The sequence below is a fragment of the Anomaloglossus baeobatrachus genome, chromosome 2 (assembly GCF_048569485.1).
Source record: "Anomaloglossus baeobatrachus isolate aAnoBae1 chromosome 2, aAnoBae1.hap1, whole genome shotgun sequence".
NCBI classification, from domain to species: Eukaryota; Metazoa; Chordata; class Amphibia; order Anura; family Aromobatidae; genus Anomaloglossus; species Anomaloglossus baeobatrachus.
In genome coordinates, this window is record NC_134354.1 from 109049499 (window position 1) to 109069884 (window position 20386).

General features: G+C 47.4%; 1 protein-coding gene across 3 annotated transcripts in view; it reads left to right on the forward strand.

The window, feature by feature from the left end:
* Nucleotides 1-20386, forward strand: part of SPAG5 (sperm associated antigen 5) — a 320831-nt gene that overhangs the window by 176335 nt on the left and 124110 nt on the right. For all 3 annotated transcript variants that reach the window (XM_075335260.1, XM_075335262.1, XM_075335261.1), the window contains 3 exons: nt 2697-2844; nt 11619-11672; nt 19982-20096. In XM_075335260.1, coding sequence (XP_075191375.1) covers nt 2697-2844; nt 11619-11672; nt 19982-20096 — 317 coding nt within the window. The remainder of the gene's footprint in view (nt 1-2696; nt 2845-11618; nt 11673-19981; nt 20097-20386) is intronic.

Below are 20386 nucleotides of genomic sequence, written 5' to 3' on the forward strand. Positions count from 1 at the left end.
GGAGCTAGCAGCACTCTCTTGCCGCGAGCCTTTTCTGATTTTTTTTTTTTTTTACCAGGACAAGATGGTTCTGCGCCCCCTTCCGGATTTTCTTCCAAAGGTTCCTACCCCGTTTCATTTGAACGAGGACATTGATCTGCCTTCCTTTTGTTCACACCCAGTTCATAGGGTGGAAAGGTCTCTGCATTCGTTAGACCTCGTCAGAGTTCTCAGATATTACATATCCAGGACAGCCCCCTTTAGGAAAACGGACTCTTTGTTCGTCATTCCTGAGGGGCCTAAGAAGGGACAGGCAACTTCAAAGGCGACTCTGGCTCGCTGGATTCGCTCTGCGATCCAGGAAGTCTACCGCTTGCAACTCAAGCCCATTCCTAGTCGGCTACGGGCTCATTCCACGCGAGCAATTAGCGCTTCGTGGGCCATTCGGCATCAGGCTTTAGTGGAACAGGTGCGTAAGGCTGCGACCTGGTCTAACCTACATACGTTTTCAAAGCATTACAGAGTCCATACCCAGGTTTCAGCTGAGGCAAATCTGGGTAGGACAATTCTGCAAACTGCAGTGGAGCACCTTCTCTCAGTAGGTGCTCCAGGCTGTCTGGGACTGGTTCTTAGTCCTTGGGTTGCGTTGTCTTGTTTTTATTTTTCAAACTCATGGACTGCTTTAGGACGTCCCATGGTCCTGTGTCCCCCAATGAGGCGTCAGAGGAAAAACGGATTTTTGTGTACTCACCGTAAAATCGTTTTCTCTTAGCCATCATTGGGGGACACAGCACCCACCCTGTTGCCCTGCGGGGCCTTGGTTCTCTCAGTACCTTATTTGGTTATGACTTTTTTTTTTTTTCTTCATGTTCCTCTGTTGAGAGGTTTTTACTGGCTTTTTCTTCTACTGCTTGTGTACTAAAACTGAGCTTGCCTGGCCCGGCCAGGGGGTGTATACTGCAGAGGAGGAGCTATGCTTTTGCATCTACTTGGTGTCCTCCTATGGATAGGCAGCATAACACCCATGGTCCTGTGTCCCACAATGATGGCTAAGAGAAAACGATTTTACGGTGAGTACATAAAATCCTTTTTTTGGTGTGTGTTTATTCACTTTACTTACAGGTTAATCATGAAAGCTGTCTCATAGACGCTGCCATGATTAAGCCTGGACTTAAATGGCAGCGATCCGCTGCCATTTAACTGATTATTACCTGGATTGCCACCACATCACTGCAATCTGGAAGAGCCGGGGACACTCCGGGACTGTCACATAATGAATGCGGGAGGAGCATTAACCCTGGTCCTCGCCCTCCCCCGCTTGAGATTACTGGGCCGCCGTTGTGTGTTTACCTTGGCTGGATGGTGAAAGTACAGCGGAGCCCACGCTTTTTTTGTTTTTTTGTTTGTTTGGTTTTTTTTATATGTACGTTTGATTTGTATGTGTCTGTGTGCGAGTGCGATATATATATGTATTCCATGTCTGTGTCTGTGATGTGTGTGTTACTCTGCTCCGCTTCCTTTTCCTGTCATAATGACATCACTTCCCTGCAAAACGCAGGGTAGTGATGAACATTACCGCAGGTAAACCGCGGCTATACCGAGGGTATAACGCACATCATTTGCTACCTGCGGTATACCCGCGATATTTCGCGATTACATTACAGTGAATGGAGTGAAATACCGCAGGTACCTGCGGAAAAGAAGTGACATGCACATTTTCTCAAGAAATTCTGCAGAAAGATTTTTATTAAGAAAAAAACGCAGTGTGCGCACAGCTATTTTTTTTTTTTTTTTGTAGGTTTTGCTGGGAAATGTCTGCAGAAAGATTACAAACATTTCTCAAGAAATTTCTGCAGCAAAACCGCGGGTAAAAACGCAGTGTTTGCACAGGGCTTTAAATTAACAATTGAAGAAGTTGGTTCTTTTTCTTAAAGTAGCTTTACTAACAAACTGACCAGCACTTCTGTCCAATTGATAGTTGGTGGTGTGGGACCAATCTGTGACCATTATTTGACCTGTCTAGTCAATCCGTTTCCTCTGATTGAAAAGCAGTTTTCATATTTTAAAATGTTTTATAATTGTAAGAGGCTTCTACATGGGCCTGGACACATGATCTTCCAGCAGCCATCAATTGGACATAGGTGATCAGTTTGTGCGGTCAGCTGCAATAAGAGAGGAACGTTGCCAGCCCCTCTAAGTGACTGTGCAGGGGAGCAATGAAAAGACTAGAACGGCAAAGGACTTCTAAGGCTATGTGCGCACGCTGCGTTTTTTTTAACGCTGCGTTTTTGCCCGCTAAAAACGCATAAAAACGCACCCACAGCAAAAATACGCAAAAAAAATGCACCGTTTTTGATCTGTGTTTTTCTTCGTTTTTCCAATGCATTGCATAGGGGGAAAACGCAGAAAAGTTACAGAGAAAAGAATTGACGTTTTTGGGGTTTTTTAAATTTTTTTTTTTTTTTTTTTTGGAGCTCAAAAACACAGCTTAAAAAAAAAAAAATTCGTGTACAGACGGCAAAAATGAAAACTCATAGACTTTGCTGGGGAAGCAAAGTCATGCAGTTTTGAGCCCAAAAAGGCACCCGAAAAACGCACTGTGTGCACGTAGCCTTAGGTTTGTCAGCCACCCTGTGTGATTGCAGCCTTACTGCAGTTTTTTTTTTCTTCCACATTAATTTTTTGACAATTTTTTAAATATCGATCTATCTTATCAGAACTAGAATTGCTGATGGGTCAACTGTGTACACTGGAATCTAAAACTGAACAACTAAAAGAGGAAAATTCTGAACTCGAAGAGCTGCTCTCTGCGAAGGAGTCATCCATGAAACTGCTTCAGAAAGAGCTGAATGAGGCAACTGCCCGGTATGATGTCCCCAATAATATTGCTGTTGTAGACAAAAGGACAGTACAGTGACTGTTGGGATTTTATTAGGAATATTGCATTGCTCAGTTTCTGTAGAGGTGATGAAAGGATTAAATATGGGCTGCCTTGCTGTGTCAAAAATTGTAGATAATCTTTGGTGATCTAAGCCTAGTTTCACACTTGCGTTGGACGGGATCCGTAGCATTGCGTTGTGTGATGCATGCAACGGATGCGTTGCATATAGTGGCACAACGCAATGCTACGGATCGTACAAAATAACGCAATCCGTTAGGTTTTTTTTCCTTGACTTTACACATCTGGGCATGCGCAGGTGTGTAAAGACGGATGCGTTAACGGAATCCGTCAAATGACGCATTCTAACGGAATCCGCCATCATAGGCGTCCGTTGTTTTTATAATGGACGCCTAACGGATTCCTGCAGTTTGCGTTTTTTCGACACTCCACCAAGCGCAGAAAAACGCTACATGCAGCGTTCCATTTGCCCGACGCAGCGGCAAAATAATGACGCTGCGTCGTCCAGCGGATGCAACGCAGACACTTGCGTTACAGTGCGTCGTCCATACAACTCTATGGAGAATAGCGCAGTCCGTTAACGGACTGCGCTATTCTCCATAGTGACGGAATGCGCTGAACGCAAGTGTGAAACTAGCCTAAGCGCAGGACTCTTTTTTTTTTTTTTTCCTTTTATTGTTTTGGATTAAAAAAAAATAAAAAACCCTTTTTTTTTTTTTATTTGTGTTTTTATTACAGTGGGGGGAAAAAAGTATTTAGTCAGCCAGTAATTATGCAAGTTCTCCCACTTAAAAAGATGAGGTCGGCCTGTAATTGACATCATAGGCAGACCACAACTATGAAAGACAAAATGAAAAAACAAATCCAGAAAATCACCTTGTCTTTTTTTTTTTTTTTGCAAATTTTGGTGGAAAATAAGTATTTGGTCATTAATAAAAGTTAATCTCAATATTTTGTTATATATCCTTTGTTGGCAATGACAGAGGTGGAACGTTTTCTGTAAGTCTTCACAAGGTTGGCACACACTGTAGGTGGTATGTTGGCCCATTCCTCAATGCAGATCTCCTCTAGAGCAGTGATGTTTTGGGCCTGTCACTGGGTCAAAATGGACTTTCAACTTCCTCCAAAGGTTTTCTATGGGGTTGAGCTCTGGAGAGTGGCTAGGCCACTTCAGGACCTTCATATGCTTCTTACAAAGCCACTCGTTCGTTGCCCTGGCCGTGTACTGGGGATCATTATGCTGACAGACCCAGCCATATTTCATCTTCAATGCCCTTGCTGATTGAAGGAGGTTTGCACTCCATATCTCACGATACATGGGGGGCGAGGCGATGTAGCCGACCAGAGAGGACGCATGGGAAGAGAGCTCCTATAATCCTGATCTTATCCTGGCCATTTACACCCGGTTACCTGATCAATTTACTCACTGACCTGCTGCTGTGATAGGAGACACCATCTGGAGGCTGGCGATTCCCACTGGAGCTATTCCCTGACTCCTGCACGGCGTTGCTGGATCTCCTGAGGCTGGAGAGTGTGGAGCAGCAGCCATCTTCCCACAGCCTGCATTTTCACAGTGAGCAGCAGAGCATGACTCCGGAGAGCAGTGAGGAGTGACAGATTTATGGCCAGAGATGAAGACCCGGGAGTGGTGAGCACAGGGAGTTAATCCCTTAGCTGTGTAACTGGCAGTTAGTGAGCAGCAGCCCATTAAGGGACCGGCGCCTGTGTAGGAGACTTTAACCCATTGAGTGCTGGAGGGGTCTGGAGTGTGTGCCTTGAAACACAGGCCCTGCAGATTCTCCCTGACACATGAAAACAAATAAGTGGCACATATTGAAGTCCCCACGCTGCGCATTCCTGCATCATCCTGATAAATACACCCTGAGTGCTGTGCTGCCCTGGGACTCCCTTCATTCTTATTATCCACCATATAAGTGGCTGTTTTCTGGCTCTCTGGACGTGGTGAGGAAGTGCAGACAGACATATTACTAAATATACATTATAAAGGCACAGATTCAGACGCACGGAGGCACGATAAGAGAGGGGTGCAGAATCAGCAAATCCCCAGTGTATCAATATGAGTCCCCCTAAACAAAGTGGAGCTATTGACAAACTTAAGGAGTTCGCAAGGGGTAGTCAGGCAGATGCCCCTAAAGCCAAGAGAAATGCCACCCCAAAAGGTCAGGCACTATTGGATGACGGGTCAGAGGATAAAGATGATTTAACCCTGAGGCAGGTCTATGAACAGCTTCTAAAAGCAATTTCTACAAGCAACAGCTCCCTCACAGGGAAAATTGAGCAGGTACATTCAGAGGTGGGCCTCCCGCGTCAGGACATGCAATCCTTGAGGGCCCGAACAGCGGAAGTCGAGATGCGAGTGTCTGAACTTGAGGATCAAACTGTAACACTCAAAACAAAAATGACCACAATGGCCGGATCGGCAAATGCATCGCGCCAGAAAGCAGACGATCTGGAGAACCGCATGCGTCGAAACAATATACGAATCATAGGACTGCCAGAGCGCTCGGAAGGTCAGCATCCGGAACAATTCCTGGAGGAGTGGCTGAAATGTAATCTCTGAGATGAGTTCTCCTCGACATTTGCGGTGGAGAGGGCGCACAGAGTTCCAACGAGGCCTCCTATTCCAGGCGCGCCACCACGTCCCTTTTTAGCAAGGATGCTCAACTGTAGAGATAGAGATACAGCACTCCGTCTGGCCCGACAGAAGAGCCCACTCAAGTTCAATAATGCTGCGCTCTCGATCTTTCCGGACTTTTCGGTGGACCTCCAGAAACAGAGGGCCCACTTCATGGAGGTGAAGAAGAAATTAAGGGAGCGGAACATCATCTACTCTATGCTGTACCCTGCCCGGCTCCGCATAGTGCATGAAGGGTCGCCTCTGTTTTTTACTACACCTGCTGAGGCTGAGGACTGGCTACAGGTACACCCGAAACCTAAGGGGCAGAAGCAATGAGATTACTTTCCTAGGTGACATTTTCTGTACCCCTGGCGACCCTCTTCTTCCATGGTTGCTTGAAGCCCCCTTTGGAGACAGATGGGACTTCCCCGTGCATCAAGTGATGGAGGAATTTGTCAGGAATTGGTTCTTGTGAAATGGGAGCCCTATCTTGTGCACCCTTATACCACCTATACCAGGACACTGTATTCAGTGGTGGTATCCCCATTGATGTTTGAAATGTTTTACAGGACTTATCGGAAAGGTCCTGAAGTTCGATATTGGTTCTATATGTTTACAGCTGCAATTGCATTAACTTTATTTCTTTACAGGGACAGGCTTATTACTGTTGGAGGGTTAACTACACTTACTTGCAGGGCAGAAAGCGTCTTATACCTGGGATCCTGGTTCTATAAAAAGATGTATGTAATATGGGGTCAGAGCTAATATTTATGACCTGGAATGTCAGAGGCCTTAAATCGCCCAAAAAACGTATTAAGGTATTCTCCCAAATTAAGCAAGTCAAGGCTCAACTGGTGGTACTAGTAGAGACTCACCTCACACGGGACACAGCCAGACTAGTAAACAAACCGTGGGTACAATGGTCGGCACATGCGTTCCACACCAGCTACTCCAGGGGTGTCTCTCTATTGGTCCATAGACCTATCCGTTGGGAAGTGAAGGTGGTGAGGCGAGACCCGGAGGACCGATTTGTGTTTATATATGCGTCTATAAACTCTAGAGATTATGTGCTGTTATGTATTTACAACCCCCCGCCAGCTCGCATCTCCATTCTTAAACAAGCACTGAGCTTTGCCCTCAATTATCCAGATGCGTATGTGTTATGTATGGGGGATTTTAATCTTGTGATGAATGAGGAGCAGGACAGGTTTCGGATGGATGGAGGGGGACAACATTCGGCCACACACTTGACTGATTTGCAGCAACGCGCGGAGGGAGGTGGGTGGATTGAACTTTGGCGACTCCGGCATCCTAACACCCGAGAATATACATGTCATTCTTCTACTAGATGCACGCTGTCCCGACTGGATTATATTTTTGCGTCGAGCAATATCGCAACCTGGGTGGATGACGTGGTACACTGGGTCAGGGGCATATCAGATCACAGCCCAGTGATTCTTACTATGAATACTAACCAAGGTGTTGGTAAACCCTTTTGGAGGTTAAACCCCTTTTGGCTGAAACTAATAGATCAAAGTGATAGAACTCTGTCCCAAATAGAGGATTTCCTGGAAGCCCACCCTAAACCCTGGAATATTAACTTGGTGTGGGACACTCTTAAAGCCTACCTTAGAGGGTGTTTGTCTTCAACCATAACATATCTTAAAAGAGTGACTAAAACTGAGGATGATATAGTAGAGGGGAGACTTAGGGACTCAGAGGCAATATATATATCGGCCCCAACCGATGGAAATAGGGCGGCCTGGATGCAATCATATAGGTTATATATGCAGCACTCTGAGACCAAGTCCAAACGCAAATTGTTCTTTACCCGACAATCATATTTTGAGCTTGGAAATCAATCCAGTAAATTATTGGCATATATGGTTAGGCAACACAACACTTCAAATACAATATTGGGTATACGGAGGATGGATGGCTCAATAGCTACATCCCCTGAGGATATTTTGGAGTGCTTTTGTGAATACTATAGAACCCTATACACTTCTAGAAATCCTCATGGAGTTCAAAGTTGCGTGACATATTTGTCGGATTTGGAGTTTCCCACTTTGAGTGGATCACAACGGGAGTCTCTGGAGGCGGACATCACACTGGATGAAGTGGTTACTGCCATCTCGGCTATGGCTAGGGGGAAATCTCCGGGTCCAGATGGCCTTCCCATAGAATTCTATAGTAAATATTGTGACGTATTGGCCCCGATTTTCTTTTAGAGGTTTTCTCACATTTTTCAGCCGGCGACTCTCTACGTGCCTCCTTATACGAAGCACATATAGTCGTGCTGAGGAAGGAGGGTAAAGACCCACTAGACTGCGGTTCATACCGTCCTATATCCCTAGTTAACGTGGATTACAAGATCTTTACCAAAATACTGGCGTCCAGGCTTAATTCAGTCATATTGAGTATAGTTCACCCAGATCAAACCGGATTTATGCCTGGGAAAAACACCTCTATAAGGCTACTTTCACACATCCGGTTTGAGCACTGCGGCTCAATCCGGCTGTGAAACCTATGCAACGGATGCGGTGAAAACACCGCATCCTTTTGCATAAGTTTTTACATGCGGCCGGTCCGTTTTTTTCCGGTTGTGGCACGCTACTGAGCATGCGCAGTGGAAAAAACCGCATGCGGCGGCCGGATGCGATTTTTTTGCCGCATCCGGCATCCATAGGCATGCATTGAAAATGCGCTGCAGCGGCCGGATGCGGCGCAATGCGGTTTTTTTTTGCCGGAGGAAAAAACGTTGCAGGGAACGTTCGATCCGGCCGCGGCATCGGCTAAATCTGCCGCATGCGGCAAAAACCGGACCGAACGCAAGCCCATGCGGCACAATACGGCACTAATGTAAGTCTATGCAAAAAAAACGCAACCGGCGGCAAAAAAACCGGTTGCGGTTTTTCTGCAGAGTGCCGTATTGTGCCGCATTGCAGAAACCGGAGGTGTGAAAGTAGCCTAAATATAAGACGGGTTCAGTCCATAGTGCAATATAGCACACTGGTCCAGGAGAACGAGTGGGCCTTGGCCTCGCTGGACGCGGCCAAGGCATTTGACTTGGTAGAATGGGCATTTTTATTTGCCTGCCTCCAGAGATTCGCCTTTGGGCCTAAATTCAGTAACTGGATTCATATGTTGTATACGTCCCCGACAGCCAGGATACTAGTCAATGGTGTTATGTCTACACCCTTCTCATTGAATCGGGGCACAAGACAGGGATGCCCTCTGTCTCCAGCATTGTTTTCACTAGTTATTGAAGCTTTGGCAATTAGAATCCGCTCTCATCCACAGATCACTGGAATCACTATAGCCGACCGCACAGATCAAATAGGATTGTATGCGGATGACATGGTTGTCTTCTTAGATCGAGTGCAAGAGACTCTACCGGTGGTTATAGACAAATTTTGCAAGTTTTCGGGACTATGCATCAACTGGGATAAGTCGGCTTTGATGCCATTAATGAACGGGTCTGGAATTTCAATGGAGGGTAGGTCACCTTTGCAAGTGGTAACTAGCTTTAAATACCTGGGAATACACATACCGAAAGACCATACACTAGACCTGCAGATGAGTATAACACCACTTCTGGAGCACGTTAAACTTAAATATAACTTGTGGAGCAAGCTACCCCTGTCAGTGGTTGGCAGAATAAATCTAATCAAAATATTACTTCCAAAGCTTAGTTATACACTACAACATAGTGCAGTATCAGTACCCAAATCCTTCTTAATGTTGAACTCGCTTACTACTTCTTTCATATGGGGGAAATCCAGACCCAAACTTCGGTTATCCATTTTACAGAGATCCAAAAGACTGGGAGGGATGGCTCTGCCGGAGTTCTTCCTCTACTACCTCACGGGACAGCTTGGGGCACTAGAGACTTGGATGCCTGGATGTCAGCTGCCAAACTCTGAGTGTCACTTGGCACACGCGGCTGGGACTGATTGTTTAGTGGGTTTTCTGGAATCAGAAGGACTGAGAACACCACGGCAATTACCCCTCCTCAGGTTGGCAAGATTAGTCTGGCGACAAGCCAAGAGGGTGGTACACTTCGAAGGGATGGTGGCGGAAGTCCCATTATGGGGGAATAGCCACTTCCATACTCTGAGAGATCACCCCTCGGCGCAACTCTTGGCCACTCACAGCGTCGGTGCATTAGGTGATCTTTTTGTCCCGGGAACCACAACCTTCAAGTCCTTTGAACAAGTCCAGATTGAATATAATGTTCCAAGATCACAGTTTTTTAGATACCTGCAGATTCGCACAGCGATCCAATCCCACATACAGAAAATTGGAGTGAGGAAATTGATATCATCACTTCCTATGATAGGTATTCTAAAATCACAAGGACCTCGAGGCCTCATCTCAGCTATATATACTTACCTGTTTTCGGTGGGGGTGGAGTCGGACCCCTTGCCAGCCCAGGATAGATGGAAATCTCTAATTCCCTCTCTACAGGGAGAGGAATGGGAAGAGATATTGGAATCTCCGACTGCGGTATCCCCATCAGTTAATAAGTTGATTCAATGCTACATTGTCCACCAGGCATACCTTACTCCAACTCGATTATTTAGTATGGGCCGTCCTCGTACATCGGAGTGCCCGAGGTATCCTCTCTCAGGGGCAAATTTCATACATATGATCTGGAGCTGTCCTAATATATCTTCGTACTGGCGGGGAGTGACATCTCTGCTGACATAGATTGTGTCGATTCCTGTTTTGTGTGACCCTTTGATATGCCTGTTTGGGGTGGTGGAAGAAGAGTTCTGGGATCATTACATGACAATATTCCTCAGAGAGGCATTGTTTCTGGCTAGGAAATTAATAGCTCTGAGGTGGATGGGAGATTCGAATCCAACTGTGCGGTCCTGGGTTAAACTAGTCAATGCAACCATAGTCTATGAGCGGGTGGTATATTATAATAGGGGGTGCCCGGGAAAATTTAACAAAATCTGGGGTTTGTGGAATTCTTCTCCAGACATACTTGCGAAGGTTTGAGGGAGATTATGCGGATAATGGTGGTTCCCGCTAGATGTTGGGATATGAAACCACTGTCCAATGGTATATTGAGGTATAATAATGCAATGTGGCTGTTGTTGTTCTTTCTTTCTTCCTTTTTCTCTTCCTTTTTCTATCTTGTTTTCAAAATATGGTCATGCTGATGGATAGAGCTGTTCTTGTGCTCAATATAAATGTAGATATATATGCAAATGATAAGAAGTATGGATAATAACATTGTTCTATGTTAAGTGCTGAAGATATTATGGACTTTATATGACTGTTCATTGTTATATTTAAATATTACTATCTATATACTGAGCTATCTTTATATGGCAAATGTCTGTTGTACCATGTTTGAAATTGTTAATAAAACGAGGTTAAAAAAAAAAATCTCACGATACATGGCCCCATTCATTCTTTCATGTACACGGATCGGTCATCCTGGTCCCTTTGCAGAGAAACAGCCCCAAAGCATTTGTTGTCAAGGGAGATTATCAGTGGTCTTGTATGTCTTCCATTTTCTTTTTATTGCTCCCACAGTTGATTTCCTCAGACCAAGCTGCTTGCCTATTGCAGATTCAGTCTTCACAGCCTGGTGCAGGACTACAAGTTTGTTTCTGGTGTCCTGCGACAAATCTTTGGTCTTCACCATAGTGGCGTTTGGAGAGTGACTGAGGTTGTGGACAGGTGTCTTTTATACTGATAACAAGTTCAAACAGGTGCCATTACTACAGGTAATGAGTGGAGGACAGAGGAACTTCTTGAAGAAGTTACAGGTCTGTGAGAGCCAGAAATTTTGCATGTTTTTAGGTGACTACATACTTTTTTTTCCACCATAATTTGCAAAGAAAATCTTGCCAAATCAGAGAAGGTGATTTTTCTTTATTTGTTTTCTCATTTTGTCTCTCATAGTTGTGGTCTACCTATGGTGTCAATTACAGGCCTCTCATCTTTTTAAGTGGGAAAACTTATACAATTGGTGGCTGACTAAATACTTTTTTTTTTTCCCCACTGTATGTAGACATTCTTTAAAATATATTTTCTTCTGCTCAATTTAGTTGATTGTTTTCTCAATTATTTTCATTTCAGTGGACGGGAAAATCAAGATCGCATGAAACACTTGTCTGCATGGGTTGTACCCAGGTATATCCTATATATGATATATTGAATTGCTGTACTGTAAAGTAATATAATTAGAGAAACGTTTAGAAAATGGCATATTAAGGGTAAAGTGGTTTTGCCAAAACAAGTACTATGTAATGGTAATGTGAACAATTTTGTACTTGAATGAATACATTGGGGTATACAGGACCGTAGATATACACCATGACACTAGGTGAAAGAACAGTGTTGGATCCTCCCGGTGAGTTATACCCACTTATCAGACACTAGGCTCAGTTTTGTGCCAACAATAGGAGTGCAACCCAAAAACGATAAAAATACCACAACGAAAAAAAACAACCCAGTAACCAGCAAAACATGAACTGAAGAAAGAAAAGACACCGGCGACACAACTGACCCTGGACAAGATAACGGACAGGGTGGGAGCTGTGCCCCCCAATATATTCAACAAGAAAAGGAGTTTACAGTAAACGCACAAAAATCCAGTTTTCTCATTAATAGCATTTGAGGGATGGTCCAGAGGAGTGGCAATGGAAGGGAACAACAACAGCTGACCATGCGGACTGCTTAGCAGAAAGGCCTGCATTACCTTACACCCCGTACTCTATACTTACAGCAGAAAAGAGGGCAACTAGCCAGTCAGCCCAGGCCAAAACATCTAATGCACCAACAGAATGCAGCCAACCCCTCTATGATGGACGCTTCACAGGTGCAAGATAAATTGCACACTAGTGGCTTGCATAGGCCGCTGATCACACCTGTATGCGCATGGTGTCCAGCCAGCAACCTATTACCACGCCCTTACTATTAGATTAGTAAGTATATTAAATTTTTGGGGGAGTTTAATCTCCTCTTTTTGTTGCTATTTTTGATATTTATCAGTCTAGGGACTTTCAAACAGGAGGATCCGTGATTGGGATTATGTACATTGGCCAATTTACTAACTAATACCTCATATATATTTTGATATATATTTTTTTGTTCATTTTTATACAGGATGCAGCCAGGCCTCTTAATACAGGCCGTGCATAATGGAGTCCCTGTCCCTGTGTGCTGCATTTGAGTAGAGTCCGGGTAACCCGCCTAATCTAATAGTATGGGCAAGGTAATAGGTTGTCCTGAAGAGGTTTAATACATCCATGGTCCATAACGTCTTGTCGCTCCATGCAACGCACCAGAATCTGGGGGTTGAGATAGACAAGAGATAAAGAGAAAGGATCATCTGCACCAGTAACTGAATGCTCACTTTGTTAGAAGAAAAGGTCCTGCCATCTTATTGAGCGAGGATACAGACTTACCCCTGGCAGTACTGTACTCTATATTTTTAGTCGAGAAAACAGCATAGCCCATTCCCCTAGCTGAGGAGGCCAAATTGAAAACGGCAGAGTTCCTCCTTCTCACCCTTCTTTCTTCGGCGCTCCATTGGGAGACCCAGACGATTGGGTGTATAGCTACTGCCTCCGGAGGCCACACAAAGCACTACACTAAAAAGTGCAAGGCCCCTCCCCTTCTGGCTATACACCCCCCGTGGGATCACGGGCTGCTTCAGTTTTATGCTTTGTGCGAAGGAGGTCAGACATCCACGCATAGCTCCACTGTTTAGTCAGCAGCAGCTGCTGACTATGTCGGATGGAAGAAAAGAGGGCCCATACTAGGGCCCCCAGCATGCTCCCTTCTCACCCCACTTTTGTCGGCGGTGTTTGTTAAGGTTGAGGTACCCATTGCGGGTACGGAGGCTGGAGCCCACATGCTGTTTTCCTTCCCCATCCCCCTGAAGGGCTCTGGTGAAGTGGGATCTTACCGGCCTCCAGACTCTGAGGCCGGGCTCCATCCACAGACCCGGAGATCCTGCTGGATACGGAGCTGGGTACCATCAGGGACAAGGCCCTGCAACATTCAGGTACTCTGTGTCCCCGTACAGACAGGCACAGACACACTCCAGCGTTGCTGGGTGTTCTAGTGCGCCGGGGACAGTAGCGCTGCGCGCTTGGGTTATACTCACTGCAGCTTTGCTGAGTGAGTTTATGTGTGGGGAACTACCGCGCCGGCCGCCATGGTGACTGCGGCGCGGCTGAGACTTGTGGTGCGCCGGGGACTTCGCGCCGACCGTGCTTTTACGACGGCAGCGCTTATAAATTTAGTCCCCAACTTCTGCGGCCTAGCTACGCTTCGTTCCCGCCCCCAGCCCTGTCAGTCAGGGAAGGGGAGAAACGCTGTACAATAGTCAGCGCCGAGGGCTGGAGTCTTATTTACATACTCCAGCCCTCTCACTGGGCACAGTGGGACGCCAGTTCCCGCTCTTTGTCTGCAGCACGCCCACGGGCCGCCCCTCTTCACAGGACGCCGGCAGCCATTCCTGCACGCAGTCTGAGCTGGAGAACGGACATAGCCCTGGGAGACCCAGACAGGGGATTCTGGCGACCACACACCCGCTGTTTAGCGGGCGGTAAGCAGCACCTAAGTGCTGGCCCCACTAGTGCCACAGTGTTGTTTAGTGTACTTTTGTCTGTACCTATATATATTGCACTGTACGGTCGCTTCTTGGCTTTATACCCTATATTGCTCTGAGGAGACGACAGCATGTCATCCGCAAAAAGCAAGGGTGCCAAGGCACGGGCTTCATACGCTGCCTGTACCGCATGTGGGGCTGATCTACCGGCAGGTTCCACGGACCCCCATTGTGTGCAATGTTCGGTCCCTGTGCCACTTCGTCAGCCGGAGTCTATGCTAGTAGTGGCCCAGGCAGAGACGCCTGTGAACCCTGTCCCGGTGACGGGGACAGAGTTTGCAGTTTTTGCTGATAAGATGTCTGTGACTATGACAAAAATTCTGGAAACTTTGCAGTCCAGGCCGGTCACTCAGACCATGGGTACTGCTGATTCTAGTCCCCCTCAGTTGGAACTAATCCGTGCTCCAAGGGGGTCCCAGACATCACAGGCTGAAGGCTCTGACTCGGACGACAGTCCCAGGCAGCCTAAGCGAGCTTGCTGGGAGAGACCCTCGGCGTCATCACGCTGGTCAGGGTCTCAGCGAGAGGATTCTCTGTATGATGAGACAGAGCTAGGTGATCAGGAGTCTAATCCTGAGACTGCTCTCAACCTGGATACCCCTGATGGTGACGCCATGGTGAATGATCTTATAGCGGCCATCAATAGACTGCTGGATATTTCTCCTCCAGCGGAGGAGGCAGCAGCACAGCAGGAGAAATTCCATTTCAGGTATCCCAAACGTAAATTGAGTACTTTCCTGGACCACGCTGACTTCAGAGAAGCAGTCCAGAAACACCATGCTTATCCTGATAAGCGTTTCTCCAAACGTCTTAAGGATACACGTTATCCCTTTCCCCCTGACGTGGTCAAACGCTGGACCCAGTGTCCAAAGGTGGACCCCCCAATCTCCAGGCTTGCGGCTAGATCCATAGTTGCAGTGGAAGATGGGGCTTCACTTAAAGATGCCAATGACAGACAGATGGACCTTTGGTTGAAATCTGTCTATGAAGCTATCGGCGCGTCGTTTGCTCCAGCATTCGCAGCCGTGTGGGCACTCCAAGCTATTTCAGCTGGTCTGGCGCAGGTGGACTCTGTCATACGTCCATCAGTGCCGCAAGTGGCGTCCTTGACATCACAAATGTCTGCGTTTGCGACTTACGCTATCAATGCGGTCTTGGACTCTACCAGCCGTACGTCAATAGCGTCCGCCAACTCTGTGGTTTTACGCAGAGCCTTATGGTTAAAGGAATGGAAAGCGGATTCTGCTTCCAAAAAATGCTTAACCAGTTTGCCATTATCTCAAGACAGACTGTTTGGTGAGCAATTGGCAGAAATCATTAAACAGTCCAAGGGTAAGGACTCTTCCTTACCACAGCCCAGATCAAGCAAACCTCAACAGTGGAAAGGACAGTCGAGGTTTCGGTCCTTTCGAGGTTCGGGCAGGGCCCAATTCTCCTCGTCCAAAAGGACTCAGAAGGAGCAGAGGAGCTCAGATTCCTGGCGGACTCACTCACGCCCAAAGAAAGCAGCCGGAGGAACCACTTCCAAGCCGGCTGCCTCATGACTTTCGGCCTCCTCTCTCCGCATCCTCGGTCGGTGGCAGGCTCTCCCGCTTTTGCGGCATTTGGCTGCCACAGGTCAAAGACCGGTGGGTAACAGACATTTTGTCTCACGGGTACCGGATAGAGTTCAGTTCTCGTCCTCCGCCTCGGTTCTTCAGAACCTCCCCACATCCCGACCGAGCCGATGCTCTTCTGCAGGCGGTGTGCTCTCTAAGGGCAGAAGGAGTGGTGATCCCTGTTCCTCTTCAGGAACGAGGTCAAGGTTTTTACTCCAATCTGTTTGTGGTGCCAAAAAAGGACGGCTCTTTCCGTCCTGTTCTGGACCTAAAACTGCTCAACAAGCACGTGAAAACCAGGCGGTTCCGGATGGAATCTCTCCGCTCCGTCATTGCCTCAATGTCTCAAGGAGATTTCCTAGCATCAATAGACATCAAAGATGCTTATCTCCACGTGCCGATTGCTCCAGAGCACCAGCGTTTTCTACGCTTCGTTATAGGAGACGAACACCTTCAGTTCGTAGCCCTGCCGTTTGGTCTGGCGACAGCCCCACGGGTTTTCACCAAGGTCATGGCAGCAGTGGTAGCAGTCTTGCACTCTCAGGGACACTCGGTGATCCCTTACTTGGACGATCTACTTGTCAAGGCACCCTCTCAAGAGGCATGCCAACACAGCCTGAACGTTGCGCTGGAGACTCTCCAGACTTTCGGGTGGATCATCAACTTTTCAAAGTCAAATCTGTCACCGACCCAATCACTAACATATCTTGGCATGGAGTTTCATACTCTCTCAGCGATAGTGAAGCTTCCGCTGGACAAACAGCGTTCACTACAGACAGGGGTGCAATCTCTCCTTCAAGGCCAGTCGCACCCCTTAAGACGCCTCATGCACTTCCTGGGGAAGATGGTGGCAGCAATGGAGGCAGTCCCGTTTGCGCAGTTTCATCTGCGCCCACTTCAATGGGACATTCTCCGCCAATGGGACGGGAAGTCGACGTCCTTAGACAGGAAAGTCTCCCTTTCCCAGATGGCCAAGGACTCTCTTCAATGGTGGCTTCTTCCCACCTCATTATCACAGGGAAGGTCATTCCTACCCCCATCCTGGGCGGTGGTCACGACAGACGCGAGTCTGTCAGGGTGGGGAGCAGTTTTTCTCCACCACAGGGCTCAGGGTACGTGGACTCAGCAGGAGTCCACCCTTCAGATCAATGTTCTGGAAATCAGGGCAGTGTATCTTGCCCTACAAGCCTTCCAGCAGTGGCTGGAAGGAAAGCAGATCCGAATTCAGTCGGACAACTCCACAGCGGTGGCTTACATCAACCACCAAGGCGGGACACGCAGTCGGCAAGCCTTCCAGGAAGTCCGGCGGATTCTGATGTGGGTGGAAGCCACGGCCTCCACCATCTCCGCAGTTCACATCCCCGGAGTAGAAAACTGGGAAGCGGACTTCCTCAGTCGCCAGGGTATGGACGCAGGGGAATGGTCCCTTCATCCGGACGTGTTTCAGGAAATCTGTCGCCGCTGGGGAAGGCCGGACGTCGACCTAATGGCGTCCCGGCACAACAACAAGGTCCCAATTTTCATGGCACGGTCTCGCGATCACAGAGCTTTGGCGGCAGACGCCTTAGTGCAAGATTGGTCGCAGTTCCAGCTGCCCTATGTGTTTCCCCCTCTGGCACTCTTGCCCAGAGTGCTACGCAAGATCAGGTCCGAGTGCCGCCGCGTCCTGCTCGTCGCTCCAGACTGGCCGAGAAGGTCGTGGTATCCGGATCTGTGGCATCTCACGGTAGGCCAACCGTGGGCGCTACCAGACCGGCCAGACTTACTGTCACAAGGGCCATTTTTCCATCTGAATTCTACGGCCCTGAACCTGACTGTGTGGCCATTGAGTCCTGGATACTAGCATCTTCAGGATTATCCCAAGGGGTAGTGGCCACCATGAGACAGGCTAGGAAGCCCACGTCTGCTAAGATCTACCACAGAACGTGGAAGATTTTCTTATCCTGGTGCTCGGCACAGGGAGTGTCCCCCTGGCCATTTGCATTGCCTACTTTTCTTTCCTTCCTGCAATCCGGTTTGGAAAAAGGCTTATCACTCGGCTCCCTTAAAGGGCAAGTCTCAGCGCTATCGGTATTTTTTCAAAAGCGTCTAGCGCGACTTCCTCAGGTACGCACGTTCCTGCAGGGGGTTTGTCACATCGTCCCTCCGTACAAACGGCCGTTAGATCCATGGGATCTGAACAGGGTACTAGTCGCTCTCCAGAAGCCGCCCTTCGAGCCTCTGAGGGATGTTTCACTTTCTCGACTCTCACAGAAAGTGGCCTTTCTGGTAGCGGTCACGTCTCTTCGGAGGGTATCCGAGCTGGCGGCGCTGTCATCCAAAGCTCCCTTCCTGGTTTTTCACCAGGACAAGGTAGTGCTGCGCCCCGTTCAGGAGTTTCTCCCTAAGGTGGTATCCTCTTTTCATCTCAATCAGGATATCTCCTTACCTTCCTTTTGTCCTCATCCAGTTCATCGGTTTGAAAAGGATTTGCATTTGTTGGATCTCGTGAGAGCACTCAGAATCTACATTTCCCGCACGGCGCCCCTGCGCCGCTCGGATGCACTCTTTGTCCTTGTCGCTGGTAAGCGCAAAGGATCGCAGGCTTCCAAATCCACCCTGGCTCGATGGATCAAGGAACCAATTCTTGAAGCCTACCGTTCTGCTGGGCTGCCGGTTCCATCAGGGCTGAAAGCCCATTCTACCAGAGCCGTGGGTGCGTCCTGGGCACTACGACACCAGGCTACGGCTCAACAGGTGTGCCAGGCAGCTACCTGGTCGAGTCTGCACACTTTCACCAAACATTATCAGGTGCATACCTACGCTTCGGCGGACGCCAGCCTAGGTAGAAGAGTCCTGCAGGCGGCGGTTGCCTCCTCGTAGGGGAGAGCTGCCTTGCAGCTCAAACTTGAGGTATTACTTTACCCACCCAGGGACTGCTTTTGGACGTCCCAATCGTCTGGGTCTCCCAATGGAGCGCCGAAGAAGAAGGGAATTTTGTTACTTACCGTAAATTCCTTTTCTTCTAGCTCCAATTGGGAGACCCAGCACCCGCCCTGTTTCCTTCGGGATTTTTGGTTTTTTCGGGTACACATGTTGTTCATGTTGAACGGTTTCAGTTCTCCGATGTTACTTCGGATTGAATTTGTTTAAACCAGTTATTGGCTTTCCTCCTTCTTGCTTTTGCACTAAAACTGAAGCAGTCTGTGATCCCACGGGGGGTGTATAGCCAGAAGGGGAGGGGCCTTGCACTTTTTAGTGTAGTGCTTTGTGTGGCCTCCGGAGGCAGTAGCTATACACCCAATCGTCTGGGTCTCCCAATTGGAGCTAGAAGAAAAGGAATTTACGGTAAGTAACAAAATTCCCTTCTTTCTTCATAGAATCTTATAAAAACTGCCATCTCCCATCTCAGTAATATAAAAAAAAAAATCACGGAATACAGATTTTACTAGGAATTGGGAATGAAAGATCAGTTCAGGAGAAAAAAGCAGATTTGTCTATAATTAATATATATTACAAAGTTGCCTATTTTCAGGTGAACTACCGATTTTATGAAAGTGCTGCGATGTGCTTATCATTACATAGCACATGGCAGCGCTTGTCAGATGAAAGCACCGCACTGTAAAACAGGCTGAGAGGAGAATGAAGTCTAATCTGGGCATGCGTGACCAGACAGCTGTCACTCACAGAACGGCTGCCCCGGCCCCCACAAGTGACGTGCCCTGTCCGACTCTGGTTCCCAGACCGGAAGCTAGAACATCAACATAGAAATATAGGAGTCGCAGAGAGATCAGCCTACAGGAGCAGGGTAGGTAGCAGAAGTATATTAGGAAAGTGTTAGCTAGGAATAGTTAGGACAAATGAAAGGGGGTCACATGAGTAATGGAAAAGAAAATTCCTTTAACTCCAGTCCCTGATCTGAGTAAGATTTCTGCCATAAGGAACACGACAGCTCATCATGAATTAGACAAGTTGTGGCATCAAGTCCCTACCTTGTTTTGTATCACCTCAGCTGCTCTCACTTTTGAGACTGGGTGTAACTTCCATGAAAATGGCAAAAGTCAAAAAATTTTAAAGACTTCTAAATAGCTCATCAATATCATAGTAGTTGAAAACTCCTTTTTAGATTAAAAAACAAAAAATGTTTGCCTGGTGTGTAACTTTGTTCCTTGAAAATCTTTTGGCCTTTCGTGATGTTGCAAATCTCATTAATACACAAACATTATCCTTTTCTGTTGAACCAGACTTGAGGAGAATTTGTCAGATGCCTTAAACCAGAATCAGGCCCTTCAGAAACAGCTGAAGATGCTTGCAAAAGAACATGCTTCCCAAGTTGCATATTACACGGAGAGCCTTGAGGTAACTGATGAATTGCTCATTGCAGTATGTCTTCTTTTTAAAGCGGCCCTCCACCCTGAGACCGAAAAGTAACTCTACATTTCTCATATACGGTCAACCTACCCGGTGCCCATCATTTTCTTCCAGCTTTTTTCTTTGCTCAGATGAGCATTCCTTTCCTCCTTTTTCCATGAAGGACACCTCAGTGGCATGGTGAATGCAGGGTGCCATTTTTTTCCCTGCCTTTTCGATCCCGAAATACGGGTATAGCAGGAAAGGTTTGGTTTAGATTCACTTCTGCGTGCGCCAGT